This window comes from Bombina bombina, chromosome 4 (assembly GCF_027579735.1).
Source record: "Bombina bombina isolate aBomBom1 chromosome 4, aBomBom1.pri, whole genome shotgun sequence".
Lineage (NCBI taxonomy): Eukaryota > Metazoa > Chordata > Amphibia > Anura > Bombinatoridae > Bombina > Bombina bombina.
This window is the reverse complement of record NC_069502.1, coordinates 751,274,387-751,288,441: the sequence shown is the minus strand read 5'-3', so window position 1 is coordinate 751,288,441 and position 14,055 is coordinate 751,274,387. Positions and strand designations below refer to the sequence as shown.

At 36.1% G+C, this 14,055-nt stretch overlaps 2 protein-coding genes across 2 annotated transcripts in view; both read left to right on the top strand.

The window, feature by feature from the left end:
- Positions 1–14,055, top strand: part of LOC128656872 (DNA-dependent metalloprotease SPRTN-like) — a 218,297-nt gene that overhangs the window by 59,948 nt on the left and 144,294 nt on the right. The window lies entirely within an intron of this gene.
- RBM34 (RNA binding motif protein 34) overlaps positions 1–14,055 on the top strand; it is a 50,330-nt gene that overhangs the window by 1,769 nt on the left and 34,506 nt on the right. The window contains exons 2-3 of the mRNA XM_053711036.1: positions 102–270; positions 1,386–1,516. Of these exons, the coding sequence (XP_053567011.1) occupies positions 102–270; positions 1,386–1,516 (300 nt within the window). The remainder of the gene's footprint in view (positions 1–101; positions 271–1,385; positions 1,517–14,055) is intronic.

Here is a 14,055-nt window from a genome sequence, read left to right as displayed (position 1 = left end):
TATGTATATCTTTAACATTATTTTATTTGAGCTGCATACATTCTCATTTAAATACACTGCAGGCATTCTGAATCTACTAAGTAATTTAATTGCATTTTTAGAGATGAAACCCAAAACAAAGAACATATTTCAGAGGCAGCAAATTATGTAGCCGGAGAGGTGGCAAGTAGCTTGTTCTCTAAGAAGCCCGGTGAGAATGTTACACCATTATTTTCTCTCTTTGGCACCAAGGCCACTGCAGTTCAACCAACTTACGTGCCAGTCAAAACAGTAAGTAGATATTATTTTTTCATGTGTTCACTTTATTGACTACGTTGTGTATTTTTTTTTTTTAAAAGGACATTAAACATCTTGCTTATTAATTTATTTATTATTAGAACTGTTGTTGTTGTTGTCATTATTATTATTTTTTTTTAATAGTATGCTTATCCCATCATCCTAGGAACCCAAAAAGCAAATTGTTACCTGCAAATGCTATAAATCAAATAGCTGGTCTAGGCAATTTCCAGCATTTTTTTGTAGGCTAGTGGTGTTTCCTTTTTCCTTTTTAAATATTTTACAGAATCTATACAAATACAATGTATGCATTTATTTTATTAGGTTGATACTATCTTTAAAGGGACAGTCTACACCAGAATTTTTTATTGTTTTAAAAGATAGATAATCCCTTTATTACCCATTTCCCAGTTTTGCATAACCAACACAGTTATAATAATATACTTTTAACCTCTGTGATTATCTTGTATCTAAGCCTCTGCAAACTGCCCCTTTTTTCAGTTCTTTTGACAGACTTGCAGTCTAGCCAATCAGTGCCTGCTCCCAGATAACTTCTCGTGCACGAGCACAGTGTTATCTATATGAAATACGTGAACTAACACCCTCTAGTGGTGAAAAACTGTTAAAATGCAATCTGAAAGAGGTGGGCTTCAAGGTCTAAGAAATTAGCATATGAACCTCCTAGGTTAAGCTTTTCAACTAAGAATACCAAGAGAACAAAGCAAAATTGGTGCTAAAAGTAAATTGGAAAATTGTTTGAAATTACATACTCTATCTGAATCATGAAAGTTTATTTTGTCCTAGACTGTCCCTTTAAATATGTGTTTTTTTTCTTTGCACTTTTTATGAAGTTGTACATTTTTACAGATTAGAAATATTTGCCTCCTGGCTTTTAAGAGAACCATATAAAAAGAACACGAGTAAAAATATTCTATAGGCTGGCTGTACCTATACCTTTTTTTTTTTTTTCTTGCTTGTGAATTAAAACATTCAATTCTGGAAGTTTTTGCTTACTAGGCATGTTTTATAACATTCATCTGCAAAGTTAGTGGAGGCTAGATTTATGTTAATCTAAAATCAAAATATTTTTTTTTTTTTTTAAATTTCAGCTTAAAAGAAAGCTTCCTGAACCAGATAACACAAAAAAAGATGCAACGAAAGTTAATCAAGAAGTTGCTAACAAAACAAAGACGCAAAAAGAAAAGGAGCTTTCCGAGTCTGAAAAAAGACTGGCAAACAGGTATTGTGTAGTAAATTCATAACTGCTGTGAAAATGATTTGCTTCTATTTTGTCAGCATGAACATTTTTGTGTATTTTATATTAGAGTTTTTTGCACATACTTTGTAGTCATTTTTTTTTCTTCAAGTGACATAAAATGTTTATAATTTGAAAACTTGATCACATGAAGCATTTTATATAATGTATTTCTTACATGTATTGTACAGGTGATTACTATTTCAAGTAGTTGCCTCCTACCTAAGTGGGAAGCCCCCCCACCTTATTTATAAGAGGGCTGTTGTTTCTTTTATGAAAGCAATGTTGTATGCGTCTATTTGCTTTCATTAGGCAGGGGGCTACTTTTTTATTGTAATTGGCCAATCAATGATAATTAAATGAAGCCCCTGTTTAGAGGAGTGCCCCTTCTCATAAAGAGCCTTCTTTTCCCCATTAAAGGAACACTAAAGTCAAACTTTATTTGTCAAAATTCAGATTGAGCATGCAATTTTAAATCACTTTCCATCAAAATATGCAGTCTTTTTTTTATGCACACTTTTGGAGATACCAGCCACTACTACCATGTAAAAGTTTCACAAAATATATTATACACATGTTGTGATTGGCTGATGACTGTCACATGGTGCAGGGGAACATACTTTTGAATTTGTCAGAAAAAAACAAACTTTTTTTTTAAAATGGAAAGTCTCGTGTCCCTATGCATATACAAGTATAGCCCCATCATGCTTAAAAAAAAAAAAAAAAAAACAGGCTTATGTCTAGTGATGCAGATGATTGCTGTTCTCCATGGTGATGACTTGTATCCTAGGGGTACAAAAGACTCTTTTTCAAAAGAGTGGTCTCATGTATTGCTGCAACTAACGATTATTTTTATAATCGATTAATCGGATTAAAAAAAAAAAATCTATAATTTTTTCCTATAGTTAAAATAAAATCCACATACTGAGTGTTACAAATATAAACTTCAGACTAAAACTTACACTAACACAACTGTTTGTCCAATTTTTAAGCAGCAGAACACATTTTTAGAATGAAGCAAAACAAAAGTTTGAAAAGAGGTATAACTATAAAGAGGTACACTATCACTATTTATCACATTTTGTTATTCACTCTTTCAGAAACTTTGCATTGAAATGCAAAAATTACAAAATGACCACATGCTCCTTGCTGAGGCTGGTTGTCTTTTTGCAAGCTATATTGCCTGCAGCAGAGAAGAGGCGCTTAGATGGTGTTGAGGTGCCTGAGATGCATAAGTAGTGTTTTGCCAATTTCGCCAATGCAAGGGGCCTCTTAACAAAGTGAGCCTGGACTTCATTCTAACATAAAAATATATTTGATCTATTTGCAATGGTAAATAACCATCTATAAATATGGGGAAAAATATCTAGTCTGCTCTTAAAATAACAGATATATACTTATACATGTTGAATTTGGTACATATTACAATTAATTAAAAATATAAAAAAAACTATTAAAAAAAGTCAAAAGTGCTAAGGACTATATATCAATAACAGGACAAAGCCTAAAGGCTGTGACACACTGCAAGCGATGCGTCGCAAGGCGAAGCAGCTGCTTCACATCGCTTCTGAAGTTCAAATATTTCAACTCTGAGTGCTCCGCTAAGTGACCTGAGGCGGCTGAGCGTGCAGATATGAAAAGGAAGGATACACTGAGTGCGCCTAGCCGCATCCTCACGCTGAGCACCGCTCTGTGTCACAGCCTTTACACATTTATCTATACAGTACATATAATCAGCAAGCAATCCGCTAATAATTGTGCAAACAGATAATAGTGCACATCAATTCAAATAACTAATCAATCTAGGGCTAGGTATAAATAACAAGCTCGGCACTGTATCATGCAAAGCATAGTCCTAAATCGCCTGAATTTAATATAAACAATCCTAATGATGACTCCTATTATTTCTGGGTTGCACATAAGCCAGGGGTAGTTGTAAACTTATACTGTCCTGAAAAAGTGACAAGTAAACGTCTGTAGACGCCCTTTAGTCTAAGGGCATAACCATAAAACACAATACCATGTGCAGGAGCTCATTGGAGTGAAACAGCTGGTGCAGTTCACAGACCAACTAATTGCAAACCAACTAATCGATTATGAGATTAGTTGACTACTATTTTAATAATCGGTTATATCGATTAGTTGTTGCAGCTCTAGTCTCCTGCAGAATTAAGGGTTATCCTATTGCCTTCCTTCATTGTTATAATTCTTGCAGGATAAAGCATACGAGCATTCTCCCCTTTATTAATCATTTGAGTGCAAAAAGGGGCCATGTTTTTTCTTTTGAGAGCAGTTTCATTTGAGAAATCCTGAAACAGGATTTTCTTATTCGCTATAGTGAATGTTTCAATTTTCTTAAAAAGTTTAAAGGGACAGTCAAGTCCAAAAAAAATCTTTCATGATTTAAATAGGGCATGCAATTTTAAACAACTTCCCAATTTACTTTTATCACCAATTTTGCTTTGTTCTCTTGGTATTCTTAGTTGAAAGCTAAAACTAGGAGGTTCATATGCTAATTTCTTAGACCTTGAAGACTGCCTCTAATCTGAATACATTTTGACCACTAGAGGGCATTAGTTCACATGTTTCATATAGATAACTTTGAGCTCATGCACGTAAAGTGACCTAGGACTGAGCACCGATTGGCTAAACTGCATGTCTGTCAAAAGAACTCAAATAAGGGGCAGTCAGCAGAAACTTAGATACAAGATAATTACAGAGGTAAAAAGTATATTAATATAACTGTGTTGGTTGCAAAACTGGGGAATGGGTAATAAAGGGATTATCTATCTTTTAAAACAATAACAATTCTGGTGTTGACTGTCCCTTAGCATTTGGATTTTATCTTGGAATCTGAGAAGTTTGAATATACATATTCTATTTCTAGCTGTACCATCTTGATTAAGCCTCCTGGGACCTATTCTATGGGCTCTCTCTATTGATAGAGGAAGTTGTTGTAAAGGAAAGCCTAGAGCTTGTGGAAGGACAGTAGATGTAAAGTGTAATAAATCATCATATTCTTGGGTATCAGGTAATCCGACAATTCTGATATTATTACGCCTGGAGCGATCTTCTAGATCCTCCAGGCGATTTTGTAGGTTACTAATTTTATCTTCCTGTTTTTGCAAGGTATTTTCTTGTGTATTGACTAAATCCTCTAGGTCTGAAATTCTAGTTTCTGCATCAGAAATTCTAGTGGCAAACTGTTTAACCTCTGTTGAGATCAAGTCTAACCTTGATGTGATATTTGACAGGTCCTTTTTTGATGGAGTCAAATTGTGGTATAAACAGCTGACTTAGCTGTGTTATTAGCGTTTGTGTGTCAGGGGGGTTAGCCAGGGCTTCCGATATAAAGTCTGAACTAGCCTCAATTAATTTACTTTTTTTGTCTTTAGATTTAGCAGGCATTATGGGTGAGTTTTGTTTCACCTGCGTGACAAATCTTTCCATTAAAGTGAATATAGCTATACAGATAAAATATTGTAAATAGTTCTAAATATTGTGAGAACAATTATTGTGCAAGAAAAAGAAAAAAGAGAGTCCTGGCAGCAAGAAAAAAGAAACAGAACTCTGTGGAAAAAAGGAAAAAAAGAAGAGTAATAAAAATGTGTACTTATGTGTGTTTTTTGTTTTTGTTTTTTTGTTTTTAATAACCCTAGTGTGTCTAGAGCCTGCTTATATCATTAGTAATTAAGACAAAGTAAAGTATTAACTTGCCCTGATCAGAACATATCAATCTAACCTAGAAGACTAAATGTGATTAACTCCTGAGATCAATAAAGACCAGTTTAATTCAATCAATTTTAGAATTACTTATGGCACAAGACGTGGAAATGAGAAAAAGTAATCGCTGGATCTATATAAGAACTGTTTTTAGGATAGCTATGGACTATAATAATTTTTTAGTTCTAAAACTTGTCCAGTTGGGTCGTATATGTATAGTCTATAAACAGTGAAAAAGCCACAAAAAGTTCTTATATCTGCTCAAACATTGGATTGTAGCATATGAGGACAAATATACAGATAGTTATAAGACCTAAACAAGATATAGTAGTAAATCTTATACCATTACATAAAAAAATGTATTACAGCTAGTAATAGATCTAATGCAATTTCTTAAGGATATATATTACAACTAATATTGAGCTAGGAGAGCAACCATTTCAAGACATAGTAACTAAGCAGAGAAACATTAAATCTAACACATTGTTCAGTTTAAATTTAACAGAAAAACTTCCCCCACAGGGATTTACTGTACGCATATAGATGTTCCCATCAAGTTATTTGGGTTAGCATATAGGACCTTTTAGGCCAAGATGAGACCCTATGACAGCCTTAAAAATATATACACAATTACAAAGGCAATTTAGGGCAAATTAGATAAGGCAAAAAACTGCAGTCTGTTCTGTTGATACTAGCTAACACAGGTTAGTTGCCAACAGTAGGAGATAGTAAGAAGCCAAACTGGCCCAGATACTTGCTTGTCCAAAGATGGAGAGACAACACCCTCTTTAGGTATTGTACTGAGTCCACTCGGAAAAGACACGAATGTCCAAACAAATGTCCCAGCTTCTTCTGTAACTACCCAGCTGTTGGAGTTGCGGCTACCACTACCTCAGATCTAAACGTTGCCTATTCTGAGTGAGTACAGTGGATTATGGCCTCCTCTTAGAGATTTTTTTCTCAAGTTGTTAGGATTAGGAATCCATAAGCTTTTGTATGCTCCGCACTCTAAGGGATTCAGAGAGATAAGGGTTTTTGACGCTGGGTATATACCCGACAGCAGATGCACTTTCTTCTCCGTTAAATAGCGGGTTTGACGGGGTGGCTCCTACCACATCTCCTCCAAATTATGGATACTTTGGCGGTCTTTCCGCACCGGCGGCAACAGGCAATACCCGCTGCCTTCACAATCCTGCAGCCTCTTCTGCCCGTTATAGACCTTTGACGCTGGATTGCGCCTGACAGCAAATCGGCTTTCTTCTCCGTTAGGCAACAAACTCGGCGAGATGGCTTCCACCACTTCTCCTCAACTAGAGAACAAAAACATGGAATCATAAAGATGGCAGTTGAGAGATGTCTCTTATACAATGATTTATTAGTTTAGTTTCTACTGAAACAAATGAGCATGTAATTGTATTAATGTGTCATGGTGTTTTTTTGCAAAATAGCAGAGTAATCATCATTAAAGGGACATGAAATTATTTTTTTTTTCTTTCATGATTCAGATAGAACATACAACTTTCCATTTTACTTCTGTTATCAAATTTTGCTTCATTCCCTTGGTATCTTTTGTTGAAGGAGTAGTAATGCATTACTGCTACCTAGCTGAACACATTGGTTGCGCCAATAAGAACAGACACCAGTCACCAGCTAGCTCCCAGTAGTGCATTGCTGCTCTTAAGCCTACCTAGGTATGCTTTTCAACAAAGGACACAAAGAGAACACAACAAATTTGATGATTGAAGTAAATTGGAAAATTAAATTAAAATTGCATGTTTTATCTCATGGAAGAAAATATTTGTTCTTCAGGTTCTTTTTAAAGTACCATTAAATACAGTAGAATTGCATAATCAACAAATGCGTAATAAAAAGACAATGTAATAGCATTTACTCTAAATATTAAAGGAGCAGTACATATTTTTTTTTTCTGATAAATTAAAAAATTTGCCGCCCCCCTGTGTTGTGAGAGCTATCGGCCAATCACAGACTCATATGCGAATAAACTGTAAACTCTTGCACATTATCAGTAGTAGCTGGTGCTTCAGAAATAGTGCACATAAAAGAGCTATACACAATGTGATAATGGAATTAAATTGGAAATCTCTTATGTAATGATGATAATTTTTGTTTTAAGTGAAAAAAAATCCACTAAAAATAATGTGCATTTTATTTATTAAAGGAACAGTTTAATAAATACAAAAATCACAATAATGTGGTTAACACAGAAAATGATATAAACTAAATAAAATATGTAACAAAAACACTCACAAATAGTAATAATAATACAGACCAATATGCAGTAATATATCTAAAGAGAAAAGAGTCCTTTAATGGAGATAGTCCCACAAATGCAACAGTTCAAATGATGTTCCTCAAAAGGAAGAGAGAGAAACACATCATAGCATAATACTGTGTAAATCTTCACTCCCCAGTTGGAAGGTAGACCCAGAATACTCACATTAGTTAGAGCTTTAACAACTCAAGATAATTAAAGCGACACTGAACCCAATTTTTTTCTTTTGTGATTCAGAGCATGCAATATAAAGCAACTTTCTAGTTTGCTCTTATCACATTTTCTTCATTCTCTTGCTATCTTTATTTGAAAAACAAGAATGTAAGTTTAGGTGCCGGCCCATTTTTGGTGAATAATCTAGGTTGTTTTTGCTGATAGGTGGATAAATTCACTAGAAGAGAAAAACAGTTAGAGACCAGCGCAAATATGACCTGATACAAACACTTATATTCAAGGAAGATTCCCAATATAACCTCCAACAAAAAATGACAAGAAATAGAGAAAGATATAAGTGCGCAAAATTAATGCTGAAGTAAACAGGGGGAAAAGGGTAATTAGGACCGGTCCATAGTAGATCTGATTTTAAATAATAAATATTAGAGATATTTATGAATTATTTGTTAGGAATATCTGTTTTTTAATTTGTGTTTTTTGAGAATTATAAATTGTGATTTTAAAACTTTCACCTACATGTGTGTTATTTCATGGTTATAATCACATAATCAAAGAACTTTTTGGAGTGAAAACCCCTAAAGTGTGAAAACATAACTAGCCTTTTAAGTGAAATTGGAGCTATTTTAGCTCTATTCTTTGGATATAATTTTTTGAGTCTGGTATTTTAAATAACTGATATCCCCCCCTTTTTCCCCTGTTTACTTCAGCATTAATTTTGCGCACTTATATCTTTCTCTATTGTCCATCCAATGTAGGGAAAAATAAGCGCTCCAAGCCCACAGATATATAAAAGTTCAATTTTATTCCAAACTTGTTAAAATCATACAAGATAGATTAAAAAGTGCAAAAACAGGTTGTAGAACAGGTGCAAAAAACAGCAAACGTTTCGTGCTCCATACACTTGGTCACTTACCACTTTTTAATCTATCTTGTATGATTTTAACAAGTTTGGAATAAAATTGAACTTTTATATATCTGTGGGCTTGGAGTGCTTATTTTTCCCTACATTGGATGGACTGTTGCTATTTTGTGCGTGTGCAGACGCACTGGGAATATTTGCTTGCCGCCTAGGATATCATTTATATTTTTTCACATATACCCTCACTCTATTAGTGCCTATCATATTCTCAGGATTTGTTTTTACATACCCCAGGGGCGCTCCGTTGAGCAGGTTTCATTTGTATCTTGTATCTTTCTCTATTTCTGGATAAATTCACTAACCAATAAACAAGTGCTGTCCAGTGTCTGAACCAAAAATTGTCCGGCTCCTTAGCCTAGATGCCTTTTTCAAATAAAGATAGCAAGAGAATGAAGAAAAATTGATAATAGGAGTGAATTAGAAAGTTGCTTAAAATTGCATGCTCTGAATCACAAAAGAAAAAATTTGGGTTCAGTGACCCTTTAACTCTATAGTGCAGACCCCAGGCATTCTGGATACAGACAATGACAAATGCTTAAAGCAAATGTACAATTTATTAAAAACAGACCGCATGAAGCTCCACACTGTATCTGTAGTCTTTCTGTACAATCGTTTCACCAACTACTGTTTGCTTTTTCATGGAGCTCCTTCAAAAAGCCAACAGTAGTTGGTGAAATGATCGTTGGAGTCATTTAAGCATTGTTCAAATTGGTCACAAATTGGTGTAGAAAGACTACAGATACAGTGTGGCACTTCATGTGGTCTGTAACAACGAGTATCCTTGTATGTTTGTACCTGTTACCCTTAGTGATCTAAAAGAACTTAGGCTTTTGTTTTTAATAAATTATACATTTTCTTTAAGCATCTGTCATTGTTTGTATCCAGCCTGCCTGGGGGTCTGTACTATAGAGCTAATTATCTTGAGCTGATTATGCTCTAACTAATGTGCGTATTCTGGGTCTGCCTCTCATCTGGGGAGTGAAGATTTACACAGTATTATGCTATGATATGTTTCTTTCTCTTCCTTTTGAGGAGCATCGTTTGAACTGTTTGTATTTGTGTTTCTTTCATGTAATTGGCAAGAGTCCATGAGCTAGTGACGTATGGGATATACATTCCTACCAGGAGGGGCAAAGTTTCCCAAACCTCAAAATGCCTATAAATACACCCCTCACCACACCCACAATTCAGTTTTACAAACTTTGCCTCCTATGGAGGTGGTGAAGTAAGTTTGTGCTAGATTTCTACGTTGATATGCGCTTCGCAGCAGGCTGAAGCCCGGTTTTCCTCTCAGAGTGCAGTGAATGACAGAGGGATGTGAAGGGAGTATTGCCTATTGAATGCAATGGTCATCCTAACGGGGATCTATTTCATAGGTTCTCTGTTTTCGGTCGTAGAGATTCATCTCCTACCTCCCTTTTCAGATCAACGATAAACTCTTATATACCATTACCTCTGCTGATTCTCATTTCAGTACTGGTTTGTCTATCTACTTTATGTAGATGAGTGTCTTTTGGTAAGTATGTTTTATTTTATTTATGACACTCTCAGCTATGGTTTGGCACTTTATATGTAAAGTTCTAAATATATGTTTTATACTTATATTTGCCATGATTCAGGTTAATCAGTATATTTCCTTCTTACAGACTGTCAGTTTCATTTTGGTAAATGCATATGAATAAATTTTTTCCTTACCTGAAAAATTTTCAAATTGACTTTTCTTTCTAAATTGCGGGCTGGAGCACAAAATGCTGTAATTTATTGCGTCATTTTTGGCGCGAGAATTACGTTTATTGACGTTATGACGTCATTTCCGGCGTCTTAGTTGGAGCCGAGAGTTTTCACGTAGTTGCGTCATCTATGACGCTCGTGTTTGTTGCAGATGTTTTTGGTACCAAAAAATATTTTGTCAATTGTGGGCATCATACTTGGCGCCAGTTTTTTTGACATTATTTAAATCATTGTTTCTTTTTGCTTCTGGTTTGCAGAGGCTTATTCTGTTTGCATTTTTTCCCATTCCTGAAACTGTCATATAAGGAATTTGATAATTTTGCTTTATATGTTGTTTTTTCTATTAGATATTGCAAGATGTCTCAATCTGACCCTGTATCAGAATCTACTTCTGGAATGCTGCTGCCTGATGTCTGTTCTACCAAAGCTAAGTGCATTTGTTGTAAACTTGTGGTAACTGTTCCTCCGGCTGTAGTATGTGTTAGTTGTCATGATAAACTTTCAAAAGCAGACAATATTTCCATTAGTAGTAGTCCATTACCTGTTGTTGTTCCTTCAACATCTAATGTTCAGGATATTCCTGTTAATGTAAGAGAATTTGTTTCTAATTCTATTCAGAAGGCACTGTCTGTTATACCACCTTCTAATAAACGTAAAAGGTCTTTTAAAAATTCTCATAAATTTGATGAATTTTTAAATGACCGCCAGCATTCTGATTTATCTATCTCTGATGAGGATCTATCTGGTTCAGAAGATTCTGCCTCAGATATTTACACTGACAAATCTTCATATTTATTTAAAATGGATTTTATTCGTTCTTTATTAAAAGAGGTGTTGATTGCATTAGATATGGAGGAGTCTAGTCCTCTTGATATTAAAACCAGTAAACGTTTAAATTCAGTTTTTAAACCTCAAGTAGTTATTCCAGAGGTTTTTCCAGTTCCTGACGCTATTTCAGATGTAATTTCTAGGGATTGGAATAGTTTGGGTACCTCATTTACTCCTCCTTCAAGGTTTAAGAGACTGTACCCTTTGCCGTCTGATAGATTGGAGTTTTGGGAAAAATTCCCCAAAGTTGATGGGGCTATCTCTACTCTTGCTAAACGTACTACTATTCCTACGGCAGATAGTACTTCTTTTAAAGATCCTTTAGATAGGAAGCTTGAATCTTATCTAAGGAAGGCTTATTTATATTCACGTCATCTTCTCAGGCCTGCTATTTCTTTGGCTGATGTTGCTGCGGCTTCAACTTTTTGGTTGGAGGCTTTAGCGCAACAAGTACCAGATCCTAATGTGTATAGCATTGTTAAGCTAATTCAACATGCTAATAATTTCATTTGTGATGCCATTTTTGATATCATTAGAATTGATGTCGGGTATATGTCTTTAGCTATTTTAGCTAGAAGAGCTTTATGGCTTAAATCTTGGAATGCAGATATGACTTCTAAGTCAACGTTGCTATCTCTTTCTTTCCAAGGTAATAAATTGTTTGGTTCTCAGTTGGATTCTATAATTTCAACTGTCACTGGGGGAAAGGGAGCTTTTTTGCCTCAGGATAAAAAATCTAAAGGTAAATTTAGGGCTGCTAACCGTTTTCGTTCCTTTCGTCAGAATTAGGAGCAGAAGCCTGACCCTTCCCCTAAAGGAAAGATTTCCAATTGGAAGCCTTCTCCAGTCTGGAATAAATCCAAGCCTTTTACAAAATCAAAACCAGCCCCCAAGTCCGCATGAAGGTGCGGCCCTCATTCCAGCACAGCTGGTAGGGGGCAGACTACGATTTTTCAAAGATGTTTGGATCAATTCAATCCAAAATCATTGGATTCAGAACATTGTTTCTCAAGGGTACAGAATAGGTTTCAAAGTAAGACCACCTGTGAGAAGTTTCTTTCTCTCACGCATTCCAGTGAACCCAGTAAAGGGGTAATTGTGCCAGTTCCATATCTGGAACGGGGTCTGGGGTTTTATTCAAATCTGTTCATTGTTCCAAAGAAAGAGAATTCTTTCAGACCAGTTCTGGATCTAAAAATTTTGAATCGTTATGTAAGAATACCAACATTCAAAATGGTGACTATAAGGACTATTCTGCCTTTTGTTCAGCAAGGGCATTATATGTCCACAATAGACTTACAAGATGCTTATCTTCATATTCCGATTCATCCAGATCACTATCAGTTCCTGAGATTCTCTTTTCTAGACAAGCATTACCAATTTGTTGCTCTTCCTTTTGGCCTAGCAACAGCTCCGAGGATCTTTTCAAAAGTTATCGGTGCCCTACTCTCTGTAATCAGAGAGCGGGGTATTGCGGTATTTCCTTATTTGGACGATATCTTGGCTCAGTCTTTACATTCTGCAGAATCTCACACGAATCAACTAGTGTTGTTTCTTCAAAAACATGGTTGGAGGATCAATTTACTTTAGTTCTTTGATTCCTCAGACAAGGGTAACCTTTTTAGGATTCCAAATAGATTCATTATCCATGATTTTGTCTCTAACAGACAAGACGTCTGAAATTGGTTTCAGCTTGTCGGAACCTTCAGTCTCAGTCTTTCCCTTCAGTAGCTATGTGCATGGAGGTTTTAGGTCTCATGACTGCAGCATCGGACGCGATCCCCTTTGCTCGTTTTCACATGAAACCTCTTCAGCTTTGTATGCTGAACCAATGGTGCAGGGATTATACAAAGATATCACAATTAATATTCTTAAATCCCAATACTCGACTATCTCTGACTTGGTGGTTACATCACCATCGTATAGTTCAAGGGGCCTCTTTTCTTCGTCCAACCTGGACTGTGATCACAATAGATGCGAGTCTTTCAGGTTGGGGAGCTGTCTTGGGGGTCTCTGACAGCGCAGGGGGTTTGGAAATCTCAAGAGGCGAGATTACCAATCAATATCTTGGATCTTCGTGCGATTCTCAGAGCTCTTCAGTCCTGGCCTCTTCTGAAGAGAGAACCGTTTATTTGTTTTCAGACAGACAATGTCACAACCGTGGCGTATGTCAATCATCAAGGTGGGACTCACAGTCCTCAAGCTATGAAAGAAGTATCTCGGATACTTGCATGGGCGGAATCCAGCTCCTGTCTAATCTCTGCGGTCCATATCCAAGGTATAGACAATTGGGAAGCGGATTATCTCAGTCGCCAGACTTTACATCCGGGAGAATGGTCTCTTCACCCAGATGTGTTTCTTCAGATTGTTCAGATGTGGGGGCTTCCAGAAATAGATCTGATGGCTTCTCATCTAAACAGGAAACTTCCCAGGTATCTGTCCAGGTCCAGGGATCCTCAGGCGGAAGCAGTGGATGCGTTGTCACTTCCTTGGAATTATCATCCTGCTTATATCTTTTCGCCTCTAGTTCTTCTTCCAAGAGTGATTTCCAAAATCATAATGGAACGTTCATTTGTACTGCTGGTGGCTCCAGCATGGCCACACAGGTTTTGGTATGCGGATCTTGTTCGGATGTCCAGTTGCCAACCTTGGCCACTTCCGTTAAGGCCAGACCTTCTATCTCAAGGTCCGTTTTTCCATCAGGATCTCAAATCATTAAATTTGAAGGTATGGAGATTGAACGCTTAGTGCTTAGTCATAGAGGCTTCTCTGACTCAGTGATTAATACATTTCATGGTGTTCTTCTCATAAATTCTCTTGGCATTCTTTTAGAATTCCTAGATTTTTACAGTTTCT